Below are 20,616 nucleotides of genomic sequence, written 5' to 3'. Positions count from 1 at the left end.
AAATTAGCTCAATACATATGCAGAATGTATATTTAGAAATGACATTCTTTTCCAACTTGTATCAAAATGCCCTTTATTATGTTCACTCTAAGATTAACTTTTATATAGTTAATTCAAATATACTACGACAAAACACACATCGCCATCTAGCCCCAAAGTAAGCGCAGCTTGTGTTAAAAAGTGAAAATGTCAAATATGTGAAAATGTGAAAGTATTTATGTATATCATGAACATTTTCATGATATACATAAATACTTATAATATACACATAAGATACACATCCAGGTACTGAAAAACATGCATTCTTCATCACATAAACATTTTCCAGTTGCGGCAATCGGACCGACAGACTTGGGCAGCGCTAAAAAAATATAAATTTGTTTTTCATTCTCTTCCCAGTTGTTTAACCAAGTGTTTAATTATTGCAGCCCTATAGAAGATAAAAGACCGCAACGCGCATAGTACCTGTACAAAAGATTCAAAAAGTGACAAGTCAAGATTTAAATTTTGCTTGTGATGTAGGGCTGTACTTTAAGTTTTACTTAAAACCTATTGCCATTTCGGTTTCACTGATAAGTCTCAAAGACAGTATGTGACTCTTAAAGCCAGTGAAGTATTAGTATTATTTAGTTTACATTTACACGTTTTTATGTGTTTCTAAATTTGATTCTGAAATTCTGATTCTTGTTCACAGTAAACAGTTAAAAGGTGAAAAATGCGTCCATTAGAGATAGAAACGAATATTCGATCGGTGAAATGTCACATGTTTTTTTTTTCTGTAGATATTGTTAAATTTGTGTGATTATTATTTATCGCCTGTATATAATCGATCGTAATTTTTGTAAATAAAATATTGTTTTTATTAAATAAATTGTTGTTATTTAATGAATAATTAAATATAAAATTATGTGCTATTAAAATAGATGTCTTTATTTTTATCCAAAAGATAAATTTTTCGACATCTATTTTGTAGAAGCACATCACTACAACGTACCCTTTTACATGGATTTTTTGGTTTACTTCTAAAAAAAAAAATTCCAGTCAATTACTATTATAAAGATTTATTTATTTATTTGTGAAAAATAAAATGATTATAAAGATTTCATTATTTATATGTATTTTATTCTATTATTACGGCAATGGAAAGTCGTTTGGTAGACTAAACATGCCTTTGATGACAATAAGGAGAAATTTTAGGATTTCAGGTTTTCTCTCGATGTTTCCCTCTACAAAAGATAGTCTACGTAAGTAAAGTTACCTACCTGTTGTTGGTATTGGATAGAAGCATTGGCGTTACTTTGCGGAAATCCATAATATATTATGAAAATTAAGCTTAGTTTGCTGTACTCCGCGATCAGCAGGGGAATCTGTATTGTGTTATTTATAATTTAACAACAACTGTTCACTGTAAAGTCAATATCTCCTGAAGATGCTCCGAAACGTGCGTAGAGGGTACATTGCCGAAGATCTGATTTTGTTGAGTATAAGGATTGAAGAAATTATCAATTACACCATACAGATTCTCCTGCTGTTCGTGGAGTATAGCAATTGAAGCTTAATTTTCATAATATGTTACCTACCTGCTTTTAATCTGCAACATAGAAGAAAGAAGTTTTTGTTATTATTATTTCTATAAAAGTTGAGATTTGATTTGAGATAGGTACTCAACTCATAGTGTACAAAATAGAATTACGCGAATCTAATCGCTATTCGTAGGGAGTTAAGTTTTTCAATAAGGTTTGTGGTTCAAGGTTTGTGTCGCTTTTGTTCTCGCATTTTTATTTAAATAATCTATGGTAAGTAGACTTCAGCTTCTGTAAATTACACTTTCATAAAGATAAATTATTGAGGAAGCATAAAAAAAGAAACTAGCAAAATTTTGCAATTTAGAACCTTATGAAAAAATAATAATAATTCATTTGAGTTCACATTTGCAAGCTCTGAGAAACAAAGAAACTGGTTTTTACGAGAGTGCATCACACCGCACTATTTAGCAAAATTTTTTACGCTATGGCAATAAAAATCTATAATAAACTTCATACCAATCTCAAAACACTTCCAATAAAACATTTTAGGCAAAAGTTGAAGAAATGGTTGCAAGGGAAAAATAGTTGGAAAATCCAAAAGTGCTCGCCTCATAATCTCATTCATTACAATAATATTGAGATTATTTGTAAATATTAATTAAACTACATCTAATTCTACCGTGAAAAGTTCTTCTACTCCTCGAAATACTGAAGCCTATAAAAACAAAAACCATCTCGATAAGTGAAGTATTTCACTCGTTATCGTGACCACAAGATACGGGATCCGCACATACGTCCAAGACAGAACTTTTTTAAACAATTTTATAAAAAGAGATTTGAAAATATCATGAGTGTTAAAACTAGTGTTTTTTTCTCAACATTTGTCTATTCATATTCACTTATAAAAGCAACAAAGAATAAAACAAGTGACATTCAGTTGTAAGTTGGAGAATCACTGTGTGCGTAAACTGACAGTAATACCCACCTCAACGCTTCGCTTATGAGGCGTGCAATTCTACTCCGTAGATGATTTTTTTCCAATATGACAAAAAACAACTTTGACATATGTATTTTATTTTGACATTGAACACGAATTTTCAATTAAATTTTATTTTTATTTATTTATTTAGAATACTTTATTGCACAAACTAGAAACAATACAAGAAACACACAAGTAAACAAAAAAAAAAAAAAATCTGATGTTTTAATTTTTTTTTACTCTAATTTTATGTTTACCTCTATTGTATTATAGTACTGTATTAAAATGGCATGTTTTTAAATTGATTCCGTGTGTTAATTGCAACCAATGGTTTGTATATATGCACGCCAGCTTATGGCAATACACTGTGACTTCGTAATTTATATTTAAATGACATCTATGTAAACGTGTGTATTATGCAAAAGAAAGAAAAAAAGATCTATGTATCTAAAAGCAAAGCAAAGTAAAAAAATGTTTTGGTAAATCAATAGGTTGTTTCTAAATTAGTAGTTTCAGTAACGAGAATCGTTGTCGTAACTTCAGACGGCGGATGTCGGGGACATTGGAACTAGTTTGTATCATTTTATTCTAGTCTATGGAGGGTAAAGTTAAGGAGAGTCATCTTATATGGGAGAAAAGTTGAAAAAGTGTCCAGTTGTTGCGCTAAATAACAGTTCAAAAATCCTCCACAATGGCGCTGGTGGATGCACAGGGTATGGTATGAATGTAGCAATCGTAGATGTATTGAAGTATGCAGAGTTAAAAAATTTAATGTCATTATCGACTAAAGTAGTTAATTATTGAGAATTTCAACAACTTACGTTGTACAAAATATTGTGGTAAATATAACCTTACTTCCTTGTATCTCCATACTTCCTTGTGTATTTTTCAAGCCTACTCTAACAATATTTATATTTGGCGCTTCTTTTAAGAGTTACCCTGATGCAAATGTGGCGCCATCCTAATTTAATACATTTTGACGGCACTTTTTCATATACACAGATGACTCTCCTTACCTCTACCCTCCATATTCTAGCCCCAACGTCCCCGTTATCGGAACTACATAGATCAATCTTTTTTTTTTTTGAATACTTAATGTTTATTTCGGTTTCTCTGCAGACCGAGGACTTTGATGCTGACTCGAAGCCACCACAAATGTGCGAGCCAAGTGCGGGCTCCAACTGTGACCCTCCCCGCAAAGAGGAGTACAAGTCAGTATATATATTTTCTTTTGCTTCAGGTAACAAGGCATTTTTTAAAAAAAATGTGGTCCCCAGCGTTTTTAGCGTACATTTTCTGATAACTTTCCCACAGAAACTTTCTTCCGCTATCCTACACAGTATCCAATATACCCCGACTCGAGCGTCGACTCGCCCGCCTGCATTCTGGGTTGCTAGTGAGATTTTCCATCTGCGATTACTTATTCAGTTAGGAAAAAAATTATGGGAGAGAAATTATACGATGTAACAAAATGCGCGCGCACATGGTTACACGATTTTAACAGCATGAAGGTAGTTGCGACCCGAGTGAGAGGCGAACACATCGTCCGCCAGCTCACTTTTTAAAATGCGCGCGCGCAAAAAACCGAGAACCTGAAGTTAACTATAGTCTACATTTTAGTTTAAAAAAAAAGGTTTGACAGTGTACACTTGCAATTGTCAAAGTCCGCGGGCTCATTCCGATGATTTAGTTGATTCATGTGTACAAAAATTTTAAATTTTAATGTTCAGTGAAACTTGGTGGTCCGATAATGAGATAGCTAGATAATGCTTTATAATAAAACTAACTCAATGTATTAAATAACTTTTTTCTATTATAGTGTCGTTTTCTCTACAAACGTTGAGAAAACGACACGTGTTACGCCAAAGAAGTATAACTTCTAACGCGTGTACATAAGCATTTTTTTTGACGTGATAACGTCTTATATTTCGATGGAGCCGTCTGCACGCACGAAAAGACATGACGTATGCGGCGTTACCTCGCTCTGAGTCGTTCCATTCAAGGCTTGAAGTGCAAGCGAGAGCGCGGAACGAGCGACAAAGAGTCACAGTCGGTCTTTTTACCACAACTAAAAAGTTGTTTTTAGTGACATCTATGTACAGTTCATGGAACTTAGTGGGTACATTGCTACAACGTCACTGTCTATGCATTTTTGTGTGAATTATACTCAACAAGTTGAGGTTATTCGACTCGAGGTAACAATGGAGTTCTGAAATATATCGCTAGATGGCATTAAATATTTCTTAAACCTTAGATCGTCGGTAATACGTTAAGTGGCGTTAAAGTTGCTTCGAAAATTAAGTAACTAAAATAAAGTTTATTTATTAACAAAGCTTGCTCCATCCAGTTTAACATTGAACACGTATATTACCCTTAAAGGTTTCATTTGCCTATTTTTAGTGATCTTATACGGTATAGGTAAACAATAAATTATTTCAATAATATAATCGTACACCTAAAGCCAAGCTAAAATTATTTAATTTTGATTTTTATTTAATGAACAAGGTACCTACTAGCGGTATCCCTCAGTTTCATCTTATTTATACTTACAAAACAATTGTATAACGTACGTATTTTAGCGTATAAAACTTTAAACTTACGTAACTTAACTCAAGTGCAAGTGTAGCTTTTCATCAGTAGTAATTACTAATTTACTTTGACTTTGACTATTGACTTATTTTTGTCATTGTAAAGTACGTTCTGTGACTCCAGATATCAATTCAGCCCACGAAGCAATTTGCGCAAGCATGGAAGAGCGTTGTATCATGATGTTTTTGACGTGACAACGTCTTATAATTCGATAGAGCAGGCTGCACGCACGAAAAAACATTACTCATGCGGCGTTACCTCGCTCTGAGGCGTTCCATGTAAGGCTTGAAGTGCAAGCGAGAGCGCGGAATGAGCGACGAAGAAGCACAATCGGCCTTTGCGTTCGGCAGCGTTCGACATCCGTCTCTCTCCTACTTGAGTGAGCGATGCGTCTGCGTGGACAGCTACTATACTATAGTACATTTACATGTTTTGATCGAGTATCAAGTGCAATGAAAAGTGAATGTGGTGTCAATTTTTTATAGCAACGATAATTACAGCGATAAAGGTAATGATTCTTTCGATATTAATTATATATTCAGTGATATATTGTCGAATATTCGTGCTTTATGTAATTGACAAAATTAAAACAATAAGTTAACAGAACTATTTCACGATGAGTAAAAAATATATGGCTTTACTATTCAATCGAAATAATTATCGAGCGTAGCTATGATTTAAAAAAGCTGTCCACGCGGACGCATCGCTCACTCAAGTAGGAGAGAGACAGATGTCGAACGCGGAGGCCGACTGTGCCTCTTTGTCGCTCGTTCCGCGCTCTCGCTTGCACTTCAAGCCTTGAATGGAACGCCTAAGCGAGGTAACGCCGCATACGTCATGTTTTTTCGTGCGTGCAGACGGCTCCATCGAATTATAAGACGTTGTAACGTCAAAAATTAAAACATAAATATTAAATCTTCCTTATATCAGAACAACGTGTCTGAAATGACAGGTTGGACCAGCCATCCGTCAAAGGGAACATTTTCTCCTATATCGAACACATTGGCTTTTTAAAAACTAGATTTACGAAAATTTTAATGTTTCCAAATTTTAAATTTTAAATGTAAGATTTATAAACAATAATTTAATCATTGTTTATTCTTATAATGAATTATTTAAAATTATTACTATTTTATAACAAATTACAATTAAATTTGCAAAAATAATTAAGTATATTGAAAAAATTTAATTATTTTATTAAAATAAAAAATCAAAATTTATATTTTAACAATTGAGTAGAAATTTAAACAATACATTTTATTCAAGTATTTTGTTGTATTTTTATTTTTTAAATTTAAAATGATTTTCTGAATGAAGAATTTTATGAAAAAAAAATTTAAATTGTTTCGAATGACGATTTATTTTGCAGAACCGCTTCAAAATCGAAAGCCCAAAAACAACGTGAGTACAGGCAGCGTATCAAAGCATCTAGAACTCCTGCTCAGGCGGCTGCTGCGAGAAAATCGAAAAACGAAAGACAACGCAACTACAGATTACGCCAAGCTGCTAACTTGGCTATTGCCAGTAACTCTCTTGGAACGACAACTACATCTCCATCTCGTTCAGGGGAAGAGTCGAACAATGTCCAAACTAGAAGTCAACGACAACACGCGCAACAACAATCTACCACCACTGCAGATCAACCTGATGAGCGTGTCAATCTCACAAATGAGCCACTCTTTCCTGGAATTCCTGTTCCCATGGAAGTTCAAGAAGTTGTAGCATCTACCTCTGCGACGCTATTTGCAAAACCAAAAACTGCTGCTCGAAAATCAAGGGCACAAATACAACGTGAGTACAGACAGCGGATGGCTGCATCCAAAACTCCTGCACAGGCAGCAGCTGCAAGAGAAGCACGTAATGTAAGAGATCGAAACAACAGATTACGCCAAGCTGCTAACTTGGTTATTGCCAGTGGTTCTACATCCGACAACTACATCCTTATCTCGTTCAGGGCAAAGGTTAAACACCGTCCATATTGATACCCAAAGGCAATTTACCGACCAACAACGTCAAACTTTAGCAACGGTCTGTGACAGACTTTGGTTTAGAAACGACCTTAAACCCATCTGCACTGCAGCAGCACCCACTGCAGCACAGCTGAAGGTAATTTCGGATTGGTTTATCAAAGAAAATCGACAACTGAGCAGCGAAGAATATGAACTGGTTTGCAACACTTGCAAAAAGTCACGAAACAAACAATCGATGCCACCGCTAGCAAAAGTTAATGGATTCTCTCATATCCTGACCCACCACCACCGTTAGATCCCATTAGTGAACGATTAATTTCGCCTCGTCTACCATTTATGCAAGTGCGTCGTCTGCGCCATGATTTCTCTTATGGAATCATAGGACAAGTGATAAACGTACCAGTCGGCGTTCAAAAAATGGTAAAATGTTTGCCGCGACAATTGGATGAGGACGACGTTATTAATGTAAACATTAAAAGAAACCTTGCCCACAAATCTGTTTACATTAGCGGATACATGTCCAAAAGTACAGTTACTTCGTGGTTAACTGTTCTGCAGAATTCTCCATGATATCGTTTGTTCGAAATCAAAGTGGACTTGTCGAGACTGAATCATGCTTTGCCTGACTTCGATGACGTAGAGGATGACCCGTCAAACCATATAGAAAATATCTCCGCAGAACAGAATCCTGAATCTGAAATTCTCGCTTCAAGACAACATACCGTGATGTGAAACGAAGAAGATTGTCTCAATAACGCACCAGGACACCGGGCAACTCCCCTCAACATCATTTACGACCGTCATGCAGAAGAGTTGTCATTCCCATCAATATACTATGGAAATCCACGTCGATTCCACATCGGAGTTTCAGTGACACCTTACATGATGGCAACCAGTGAAATACGACGAAGCGACAGACGCGGAGCCACGCCTCAAAAAATCTTGTACGTAGCAATGAAAATTTTGCGGCTACGTATGGTGGATGGCATTTAGAGCACGTTTCGCAACTTTTCAGTCACAGAAAATGTTACACGACGTATGTTAGAAGACCCAGAATTTCTGAAAGAATATGTCTTACAAAACCTCGCATTCATGAAGACAGTGCCAAACTCCGTCCAATACGGGGCTTCTCGCAAACGTGACCCCTTTGCCATGATTCGTCAACTTGGTAAACCAACCATCTTTCTCACTATAAGTGCAAACAAAATACGATGGATGAAATTGCTTACTAAACTTCTCAGACTGAGCAATAAATATCCTGGAAAATCAGCAGGAGATCAGCACTTCCGAGCGCTGTACTGTTAGTGACGATCCTGCATGACGTGCTGCATTTACTTCTACAAGCTCGTCAGTTCCTTGATGAAAATGCTGAAATCTAAACAGTCCTATAATGCATTCGGAGAGTATTTTGTTAGAGATTACTTCATTTGTTTTGAGTTCCAGCATCGAGGAATCCCCCACACACATTTTATTGTGGTTAAACAACGACCCACATGAAACCCCGTCAGAAAATACGCCAAAAACCATTGAGCTCGTAGATAAATTGAGTTACGCCTACATGCAGCATGTTAAGTTCAGCTATTCTTCAACAAGTTAACTACCGATTGCAGCATTACTGGCATATACGACAAACCTCAGAGACATTCACGTTATATTTTATGTGGAGATTTCAGACAGCTTCCACCTGTACGAGTAACTCCATGTTATACTATGCCGATCAATCAATTAGGAGGTCCGATTCTGTGGCACAGCATTGATTACTTCCCATTGGTTCGTGTTGTGCAACAAACCGATGAGCGGTTTTCAACGATACTAACAAAAATTGGCGATGGACTTCAACTAAGCAACGATAATATCTCCCTTATTGAGTCCAGACATAAAACTCAGGCTTGGTGCAAGGAAAACGTGCCTGATGCTGTCAGGCTGTATTATAGTAACAATGAAGTGGATTCGTACAACCGAGCAGCTATTCTAAATGCATACTACTGTCTCGCACATGATATTGTGCTTAGTTATTCAAGTGAACGAGAGAAGAGACAATACCAAGGTAAACTTCACAAGATGACAGTGGCAGAAACCGATGGATTACCGTACCTGCTGCCATTGGCAGAAGGATATACCTACATGATAACTTCTAACATAGATGTCGCTGATGGGTTAGTAAATGGATCTATTGGTGTCTTGCGACATATCGAACGTCAGCAGTCAAATGTAGGTGACAATTCTGCAGAAGCAGGACCATCGACCAGTATAACTTCGCCAGCAGCTAGAGAAGAAATTGTTACTTTATGGTTCGAGTTACCAGAAGAAACAACAGGAACCACAGCCAAAGTTAAATGTCGACCTCACGTGCAAAGCAAGCCAAATACTTTGTCTACAAACTGGGTACCAGTTTATAAGAAAATAGTAAACATTACACTAACAAAAACTATATAATGCATACGAAAACAGTTTCCTTGCGTTCCTGCATGTGCCATCACTATTCACAAGTCACAAGGTGGGACGTTTGCTGTCATTTTATATAAATACTCATCCAAGCAACCAAGTTTCTACTAACCAACTAACCAACTTCTAACAAGTTTAGAAGGCTTGCATATTATCACCGAAAAAGATGCTCCATTTCGGTTTAAACGTGGACGGGAGGGAAACGATTCACAGACAACAAGAGATATCCGTAACGAATAGATTCGACTTCGTGGACACACACTTCGAACAATTACTGATAATGCAGTAAAATTCTGTAATGACTCAAACAATGCAGGACAAACTTTAATAACGAACCTTAATTCACAGAGTTTGCCTGCTCACTTTGCAGATATTGAAAAAGACACAGTGATTCCAAGGTCTGATTATTTGATTCTGACTGAAACGTCGATTGAAAATTTTGAATGTGTTACCCGGCAGAATAATCGATCAGATTCTGAAACAAATGTAGCAGGTGGAGTGGCAATTTATAGAAACATATTATCGATATCCACAGCCAAAATTCTCAACGTTAAACTTTCGGATACAACCCGCCTTATTTCAAACACGGGTGACGTTTGCTTAGCAGAAGTTAAATGCTTCGCCGCTGATACCACGTTCAAAATGGTTCTTGGCGCAGTTTATATTCATCCTGGAGCAAGTATTTCTAACATCAGTGTTCTGCTACATCAAGCACTATTTCCGTATGTTTATAACAGCTAGTATGTACATCCCATCATGGAAGTTGATACCGATATACCAATTCTTCTTTGTGGCGACTTCAACGCAAATGTGAAGAATGACGAAAAATTCATAAATTCATGAAAGACATGTTTAATGTCGATTGTGCATCAGACGTTAATAACTCAACAACACTAGGAGGCACCACCATCGATTTGACTTTTTCAAGACACATTAAACTCGAAAAGGACACTCCCTTTCATTTCCTACTTTTCCTATCATCGTCCTATTCTCAACAGAATAACACAGATTGTAAGAAATTAACATTACACATGTTTAAAAGTTGTAAAACAATTGCTCAACGCACATTTATACTTGTAAAAACTATTAAATTGTAAAAAAAAAAATTGACATAATTGTATTTATGTGTACAAATAAATCTACTTGATCAATTTAATTGTGATTTCCAATTACCTCATTCTCTATATACATACAAATCTATTAAACAAATGAAATTAAAATTTTCTTTTGAAAAATGCTACCATTCCATCAGTATTTTCGTACTGTATCGTCAGTAAACCGACTTTACAGACAACCATTTTTTTCATTAAAAAACAGCCTTAGGCGGGCTTTTTAAAAGCAGGAATTAAAAAAAAAAATTACTTGTTTAATTTAGTAGTTTCTAATTAATGTTTTAATGAAAAAGACTGGACTGTCACTACCTTCGGCATTGCTGTGATAGATAAGTTGCAATTGCAATGCCGCAGTATTGAGGGTTTATTCTTTCTTTTTATTAATTTTTATCTTTAGTTCTGTTATTTCATTTTAATTTTGATTTGGTTGGTTTGATTTAATTTAAAATTTATTAAGATTTTTTTTTATTTTGAGTCTACCGGTGATCCTAGAGCGGGCAATGCTGCCAGCATCTTAGGAACTGTGCCTCGCTGCGGTGGTTTCGAGGACGGTTTTAGATTTTATTTAGTTTTAAATAGTTTATTTTAGGTTATATTTATATTTTAATGAAACAATATTACTATAATAAAGTTAGCATAAAGAAATAAATAAATTTAATTTAAAATTAATTGATTTTTTGACCTATATCTTTCTAAATTTATATATTTTTTTAATTTAATTTAATGTTTTTGGGTAAAGCCGGAAATAAATGAAATAAAAAAAAATGACAGTTTAACTCAGTGAAAGAAGTTATATTATAATATCAAGCAGGTTTGACAGGCTTTTAAAAAGCAACAGTTTAATGAATTCATTTGTGATCTAAAATCAAATCATGGATGGAGTTAATCAAGTTTCATTAGTTTCAATTATTAAATACATGTATTTTCTTCCAGCTACAACGCCAAATTAAAAAAATCACAAGTTTTTGATATTTTAACTAACAATGTATCAATGAGTAGTTTTTATTTATTAAAATAATAAATAAAAGTTATTATCGATTTCTTTTGCAGAACAGACACAACCATGGCAGACCAACCTGACGAACCTAAGCATCTTAAGGATTTGCCACTACCTTCAATGACGCCATCCTCTGAGCCACCAACTCTCACTCCAAAATCGAAGGCACAGAAACAGCGTGAGTACAGACAGCGTTTAGCAGCATCCAGAACTCCAGCGCAGGTGATGGCTGCGAGGAAATCGGAAACCGAAAGAAAGCGCAACCACAGACTTCGCAAAGCTCCAAACTCAGCTATCGTCAGTAGTTCATTAGAATCGACTACTGCATCCTCTTTGTCAAACGACGTCGAAACTGGTACTCAAAGGCAGCTCGCACACGACCAACGTCAAACTTCAGCAGCAGAACCAGTACAAATCAATGTTCAACCTGATACTTCTGCCCAGATCACTGTTCAACCGAGTACTTCTGATCCAATTGGAGTACAAAAGGCACAATCTACCTGGAACACGAAATGGGCGTCCGCGATCATGAGATTCAAATTGACATTTCTGGACAACGACTTTGGCCACGCTTGTTCGGTTTGCGACAGACTGTGGTTCAAGAACGATCTCAAACCCATCTCCGAGCCACAGCTGGAGGTGATCTCGAAATGGTCCATTAAAGAAAATCGACGATTGCGCAGAGAAGAATATGCAATGGTTTGCAGCGGTTGCAAACGTTCACTGAACAAAAAATCGATGCCACCACTAGCAAAAGTTAACGGATTCTCATTTCCGGACCGACCACTGGGGCTACCACCGCTGGATCCCACCAGTGAACGATTGATATCGCCACGTCTGCCGTTTATGCAACTGCATCGCCTGCGCCATATCTCTTATGGGATTCAAAGGCAAGTGATCAACGTACCACTAGATGTACAAGAGATGGTAAAAAGTTTGCCGCGCCAATTAAATGAGGACGACGTCATTTATGTTGACATCAAGCGAAACCTTGCACACAAATCCAAAAGTTCAATGAGTGCGTGGCTAACTCTACTGCAGAAGTCTTCATTATATCGTTTGTACGTAATCAACGTGGATTTGTCTAAACTGCAGACACCTGAGCCGTGTCTCGATGACATTCAGGATGATCCGTCCAACCATATAGAAGATATTTCCGCTGAAAACACGCCTGATGAGATTCTCGCTTCAATACAACATGTCATGATGTGGAACGAAGAAGATTGTCTCAGTATCGCACTAAGACAGCAGGAAATACCGCTCAATATAATGGATGATCGTCATGCAGAAGAGTTGTCGTTTCCATCTATATACTTTGGAGAGCCACGTCGATTCAAAATGGGAGTTTCAGTAACACCTCACATGATGGCGACTAGTGAGATACGACGTCGCGACAGACGCGGAGCTACGCCTCAGAAAGTCTTGTACGTTGCAATGAAAATATTACGGCTGCGCATGGTGGATGGAATTAACAGCACGTTTTGCAATGTTCCGGTAGCGGAGAATGTTCCGCGACGTGTGTTAGAGGACACAGAATTTCGGAAAGAAGGTGTCATACAAAACCTTGCATTCATGAAGACAGTACCAAACTCCGTGCAATACTGGGCTTCTCGCAAACGAGACCTCTTTGCATTGATTCGTCAACTTGGGAAACCAACCGTCTTACTCACTATAAGTGCCAACGAGACACGCTGGATGAAACTGCTCACTATACTTCTCAAACTGAGCAAAAAATATCCAGGGAAAACAGCAGAAGATCTCGACACTTCTGAGCGCTTTACTTTAGTAAGCGACGACCCTGTTACGTGCTGCATATACTTCTACAGGCTCGTTGGTATCTTGATGAAAATGCTGAAATCCAAACAGTCTTACAATCCATTCGGCAAGTATTTCGTTAAAGATTACTTCCTACGTATTGAGTTCCAGCACCTAGAAAGCCCAGGGGCTCATATTTTATTGTGGTTGAACGACGACCCACGTGAGACCGTATCGGAAGATATGCCAAAAACTATCGATCTCGTGGAAACATTAATTTCTGTTGCTCAAGACCATGTGCCACATAGTTCCATCTACGCCAACCAGACACACAAACATACTTTAACTTGCACCAAACGAGGCGAGACAATATGCAGATTCGGGATCCCGTACTGGCCTATGCCCACGAGCCGTGTACTTATACCGATACTTCAATCTGATGGACGTCTCCAAACACTACAACAGAAGGCCAAAGAGTTGCGGACCTCTCTCGGTGAACATCGATACGCATGTGTTAGGAAATAGGGAATTACAGCACTTTATCTATGATAAACCCGATGATTATATTAAATATATCAACAAATAATAGTTTGTATACTCATTGATAATGTATTGAAAATAGAATAATGGACTTTAGTAGACTGTCAAATAAAAGTATAGGATCTATGGCGGGAGACGCGAGTTTGACAAGTTAGATTGGCGGCAAAGAAAAGTGAGGACGGATTTAAAAATGAATTAATTAAGAAAAGGAGATTAATTAAAGTATTGTGGATAGAACGTTACAAATTGGGTTGAGATGATTTATAATGGAAACGATACACTTAAAGAAATATTGTTGTGGCGAAACAAGTCGTATGTACTGGTGATGGAGTTGTTAAAAGTTGTTGGTACTATGGTTGTACCTGATGTTGCATTAGATAAGTATATCTCATCCTTTGGTTTATTTAGGTATCATATATGGAGCCCTAGCATAACTTTATACCGACAGTTTATGTAGCAGAGGTTGCTCTATACAAACAACTTGTTCCAAAAGTCCTGATGTTATAAGTGATAATAGTAGTTATGTTTTACCTGTCTTAAAATATGTCTTGTATCAAAGGGCTTAGCGTTATAACATATGACAATGTTGTAATTGTGTTTATAAGTTTTGTTTTAATTGATTGAATAAAAGAGCAACGGTAGAGTTTCTTGCCAGTGGTCTTCTCTGCCGAAGACAGCATTCCGAACTGGTAGTAGAGTCATTTAAAGGTAACAAGTAATATGAATTATAGAGAAGCTTAATATACAGTATTAGAGTCGGTCCAGTTGTTTTATTTCACTCTTTGGGAAGTCAGGTTTATAGAGTACAGACCCACAACACTGCTCTAAAGCAGGTTGCTGGGCTTTAAAGATGTCTTTTATTAAATGAATACTTTAATAGGAAGGAAGAATAATAGTCATGAGAATAAATGATTACTGCTAAGAAACAAGGTATTTAGCTTCAATAATACTGTTAATTAATGAAAGATCTAAGTGCCATCCTGAACATTGTTGGTATTGAAGTGAATATCTGAATACCTGGGCCCTTCCATTCTTTATATTTTTTTAGCACATGCATGGATGACTTTCTTAATGCTAATGGTTTGACTTTCGTTTCATACCTCGATATTGTGCGTTCAACGATGCGCAGACCGACTCTGGTGTTCAGGCGAAATTTCGATGAACTTATGACAAACCCTTTCAATCCGTACCTTGTTGGCGAAGTCAACTCCAACATCGACATTCAGTTCATCTTGGATGATTACAGCTGCGCAGAGTATGTCGTAGAGTACGTAAATAAATCAGCCCGTGGAATGGATAACCTACTCCGTGAGATTACCACGATGATGCAAGAGCGTCCCGATCACGACCGAACAAGTCAATTGAAAGCGTTAAGTACCAAACTACTAAACGCAGTTCAGATATCAGCGCAAGAAGCAGCATGGTATCTACTGCGACAACCAACGAGTGAGACGAGTCGTCAAGTTGTGTACATCCCGACGGTGTGGCCGACAGAAAGAAAACGCTGCCGCAAGCGTCGCCAACAAGTTGACCGCGAAGGCATCGATGGAGACAGCACTGATGTCTGGACAAAAAACATAATACAGCGATATGAAGAACGACCTGCGTCTTTAGAACAAGTCTATCTGGCTGAGTTTGCTTCATGGTATGCTAACGCTAACGATTTCGTTGATGAAGAACACGACTTGCACGTGCATTATGATGAAGATTCTAAACCTGCACCCGAAGCGAAGACGTCCGGAGCACCGAAAGAATACCGCAGACGACTGCTTGGACGAGTCATACGACACAGAGGCTACGATATTAGCGAAACTGTCAATTACAAACGGGAGATGGTTCTACTTTACGTACAGTTTCGCAATGAAATGTTAGACATTGTTGATCATAATAATTTTCTGCGATTATTCGACGATAACAAAGACACGATTATTGAACGCCGTAGCATGTTCGAGACGAATTTAAACATTGAAAACGTCATTAAGGAACTTGAAGCCGATTGATTGTGCAAAATGAAGATGACAGCAATTTGAGAGATGAAGAATCCAGAGAAGCGTTTGTCAAACGGTTGTTAGGTGAAGATGGTGCCGAGAACGTCGAGGATGGCTGACCAAATCGTGCCCTGATTAGGTTTCTCGATTGTGAAGAAACGCAACAATGTGATTATCACATCAACCGATTAACTGGAGACTGACGTGATCTCCTCAAGCAAATGTCTTAGAGTTGGTGATAAAGGGACTCTGGGGAAATTTTTAAGACTGACCTTCAAGCGTTAAGCAATCCTTTTCAATCACCATACACATTTTATTTGTTTGAGAATAAGTAGGATTTAGACGTATTATTGAAGTTATACTTCTTTTGGCGCGATGGAGAAAAATGATGAGAATGAATTTTTACGATGCGCGCGCCGACACCTGAATTCTACATCGTAAAGTAAGTTGTAGGTGGCATAACTGGTGACATAAATCGATAACTATGTTCAAGTTGTATATTGTAGTATTTTTATATTTAGAACACGTGTTTCGTAACAGTATAAACACTAATACGCATCAAGGATTGTTGTTATAAATTTTTTGCATCAGTCGCATATCTGGCGACAGTTTTTTTAACGATCAGCTGTGTACCAGTGATCGCGCCATCTGTCGAGAGCGAGAAAACACCCGCCGACAATAGCAACATTAGGGCGCAGTCACCTGAGAAACAATATTAAAAAATAACTTATGACCATAGAGAAATCAACCATTGAAGATTGGTCAAAAAATTCGAAGAAAAGTCGCTGTACATGTAGGTAGCTGCGCATCAAATTAGTAAAGAACAGTGCCTATCACGAGGAAATCCTCGACTATTTCTCTTAATAACAGTAAAACGATTAATGTCAAACGTTCGCATTTACCTTTAGTTTGTGCCTGTGCAACAACTATTCATAAGTCGCAAGGGAGTACATACCCTGAAATTGTCTATGAGTATGATAAAAGACATACCTTATCATAAGTTTATGTCGCTTTAACACGCGTTACAAGTGTCAATTTTTTATACATCAGTACAAGAGACAATGATAAAACATTTTTTCATAGACCTTCAGTTGCTAATCTACGAACTGAATTTCAAAGACTGTCGAATAATCGTTCGATTACTATTAATAACGATATCTTAAATTTCATTAGCCAAAGAAAAGGTTTGACAGTGTATACTTTCTACTGTCAAAGTTTACGCGCTTGTTAGGAAATAGGGAACTACAGCACTTTATCTATGATAAACCCGATGATTATATTAAATGTATCAACAAATCATAGTTTGTATACTCATTGACAATGTATTGAAAATAGAATAATGGACTTTAGTAGACTGTCAAAGAAAAGTATAGGATCTATGGCGGGAGACGAGAGTTTGACAAGATAGATTGGCGGGAAAGAAAAGTGAGGACGGATTTAAATTAATGAACTGAGAATAGGAGATTAAGTAAAGTATTATGGATAGAACGTATGGAGGGTAGAGGTAAGGAGAGTCATCTTATATGGGAGAAAAGTTGAAAAAGTGTCCAGTTGTTGCGCTAAATAACAGTTCAAAAATCCTCCACAATGGCGCTGGTGGATGCACAGGGTATGGTATGAAAGTAGCAATCGTAGATAAATTGAAGTATGCCGAGTTAAAAAATTTAATGTCATTATCGACTAAAGTAGTTAATTATTGAGAATTTCAACAACTTACGTTGTACAAAATATTGTGGTAAATATAACCTTACTTCCTTGTATCTCCATACTTCCTTGTTTATTTTTCAAGCCTACTCTAACAATATTTATATTTGGCGCTTCTTTTAAGAGTTACCCTGAAGCAAATGTGGCGCCATCCTAATTTAATACATTTTGACAACACTTTTTCATATACACAGATGACTCTCCTTACCTCTACCTATGGAGGGTAGAGGTAAGGAGAGTCATCTTATATGGGAGAAAAGTTGAAAAAGTGTCCAGTTGTTGCGCTAAATAACAGTTCAAAAATCCTCCACAATAGCGCTGGTGGATGCACAGGGTATGGTATGAATGTAGCAATCGTAGATGAATTGAAGTATGCCGAGTTAAAAAATGTAATGTCATTATCGACTAAAGTAGTTAATTATTGAGAATTTCAACAACTTACGTTGTACAAAATATTGTGGTAAATATAACCTTACTTCCTTGTATCTCCATACTTCCTTGTTTATTTTTCAAGCCTACTCTAACAATATTTATATTTGGCGCTTCTTTTAAGAGTTACCCTGATGCAAATGTGGCGCCATCCTAATTTAATACATTTTGACGACACTTTTTCATATACACAGATGACTCTCCTTACCTCTACTCTCCATAGTATAGTCGTATTTTTAATTAGACGAAGCCAACTGACAGTAGCTAATGTCACTTTGTAAAAAAATGTTGCCATATTTAAAGTAATAGTGATGCGTTCTATTCATCTTTCAATCAGATGAATGAACAATGTGTGGAAATAGTTAATCATTTCAAAACTATAAAAGACTATTATTTATATTTTATAATAAAATTGTATAAAAGTGCTCTGATATAAGTTACTAACTACAACCAGTTTTTTGTCGGCTTCTTACAAAACGCGGCGCGGCGACTAGTGCCAACACCGATCAACGCCGCGCGCGTCGTTCGCCATTTTGTTTGTAATTCGGCTTCCAACCTCTGGTCTGATAGCACGAATGCGCTCACGCTGTTTAGTTATTGTTTTTGTTAAGTTTTTCGTTACGTTGTGTTTGTGGTAATTGTTGTGTTTATTTGTTGCTGTATTGTTTCGTACAAACGATATGGATCCTCAACCAAGCACGTCAAGCCAAAGCTTGTCTCCAAGAAAGAAGAGACCACGGATTGCTTTAAGCGTTACCAAAAAAGTTATGATACAAAACGTCTACAAACACGTATTTGAGGAGAAAGCTGATTCACTATTACCTATTGAGACTCCCGAAAAAAAGAATGTGTTTCGAAAACAGCTGACATTTTGGGAATTTGTGTGACCTCAGTTTACAGTGTATTAAGAGAATATAAAGAAAATGAACAAGAAGGACTTCAACATATCACACCGGAAAAATGGAGTAGCTGCGTGTCTCATATAATTAAAGAAGAAGACAAAATGTGTGGTCTCGACCACATGATCGACAATGTTTCAGACAGACTTATAATTAATGTCACCGAAAGCGATAGTGATGATTTTTTATCTGATGATGAATAAAAACAAATTATGTAATAAGCGATGTTTTGTTATTTTCATTGCCTACCATTAATTGTTATATTTTATACATCTATAGTTTCAACTACACGCTGTATTGAAAATAGGACATTCTTACAACTTTTATCGCAATGTTTTCCTTAATGTTCAAAACACTCGGTATTCAGTATAGGTAGATACTATAGGAACATAGTCGTCGAAAACTCGTTGGTATGTACAAAGCACGACTAAAATTCGAACCCCGTAACCGATATCGGCAGTTCAGCACACTAACTATTCACTAGTCAATCGAGGACATTTCATTCATTCAGGAGTTTTTTCAATGATTCACTTTGTCACAACACTATTTTTATTTCATCATAAACTGACAACACAGTAAACTTCAGTAGACTTCTTTTAATTAAAAATACGACTATATGTATATATATAATAAAAGGTAAAACATGAGAAACAAAATCAAAACATTAAGTAAATTTACACACACCTCACAAAGAGTCTTTAATTTGGAAAATTAATTTAACTACTCCGTAATAGTATACTCTGAGATACATTAAATTAGACTCCGCCATTCCAATCCATCTTACTGTGCAAAAAATTCTCTAACCATTTTCTAATTTAAGGTAGGCTTTAAAATTAGAAGGAAAACAAATGTGTTTGAGTAAATAATCAAGTAAAAAGAAATCGTGTATAATATGAATGTATGAATTATTATTTTACGATTGCCAAAACGAACCCCACACCGAAAGCAAATCAAATCACCAAAATCGAAAAATTGTTCACAAAATAAGACATCCAAGAAAAACAAAACGTAAATAAGAGAAAAAAAAAAGGTTGCCAAAAACTAAAACCAATGACAATTATTTATCTATGGTTATTCTATTAAGTGACAAGACAATTCAAATTTGACATTGCAAAATTTGAAGTAGACATATTACAATTTATTATTAATTGTAGATATGGAGGGTAGAGGTAAGGAGAGTCATCTGTGTATATGAAAAAGTGTCGTCAAAATGTATTAAATTAGGATGGCGCCACATTTGCATCAGGGTAACTCTTAAAAGAAGCGCCAAATATAAATATTGTTAGAGTAAGCTTGAAAAATAAACAAGGAAGTATGGAGATACAAGGAAGTAAGGTTATATTTACCACAATATTTTGTACAACGTAAGTTGTTGAAATTCTCAATAATTAACTACTTTAGTCGATAATGACATTAAATTTTTTAACTCGGCCTACTTCAATTCATCTACGATTGCTACATTCATACCATACCCTGTGCATCCACCAGCGCCATTGTGGAGGATTTTTGAACTGTTATTTAGCGCATACACTGGACACTTTTTCAACTTTTCTCCCATATAAGATGACTCTTCTTACCTCTACCCTCCATAATTGTAGACTGGACTTGACACTGGCAAAGTACATTGTGCTAGGGATGGCGATTCTTTACGAAAAAGATCGATTTTTAAATCGATTCGATGCG

General features: G+C 36.5%; 1 protein-coding gene across 1 annotated transcript in view; it reads left to right on the top strand.

The window, feature by feature from the left end:
* Positions 1 to 20,616, top strand: part of LOC120635517 — a 49,364-nt gene that overhangs the window by 9,962 nt on the left and 18,786 nt on the right. Inside the window, exon 3 of the mRNA XM_039906537.1 lies at positions 3,625 to 3,716. Within this exon, the coding sequence (XP_039762471.1) occupies positions 3,625 to 3,716 (92 nt within the window). The remainder of the gene's footprint in view (positions 1 to 3,624; positions 3,717 to 20,616) is intronic.

Source organism: Pararge aegeria, chromosome 27 (assembly GCF_905163445.1).
Source record: "Pararge aegeria chromosome 27, ilParAegt1.1, whole genome shotgun sequence".
In the NCBI taxonomy this organism is placed as follows: domain Eukaryota; kingdom Metazoa; phylum Arthropoda; class Insecta; order Lepidoptera; family Nymphalidae; genus Pararge; species Pararge aegeria.
This window is presented reverse-complemented; position numbering and strand designations above follow the sequence as displayed.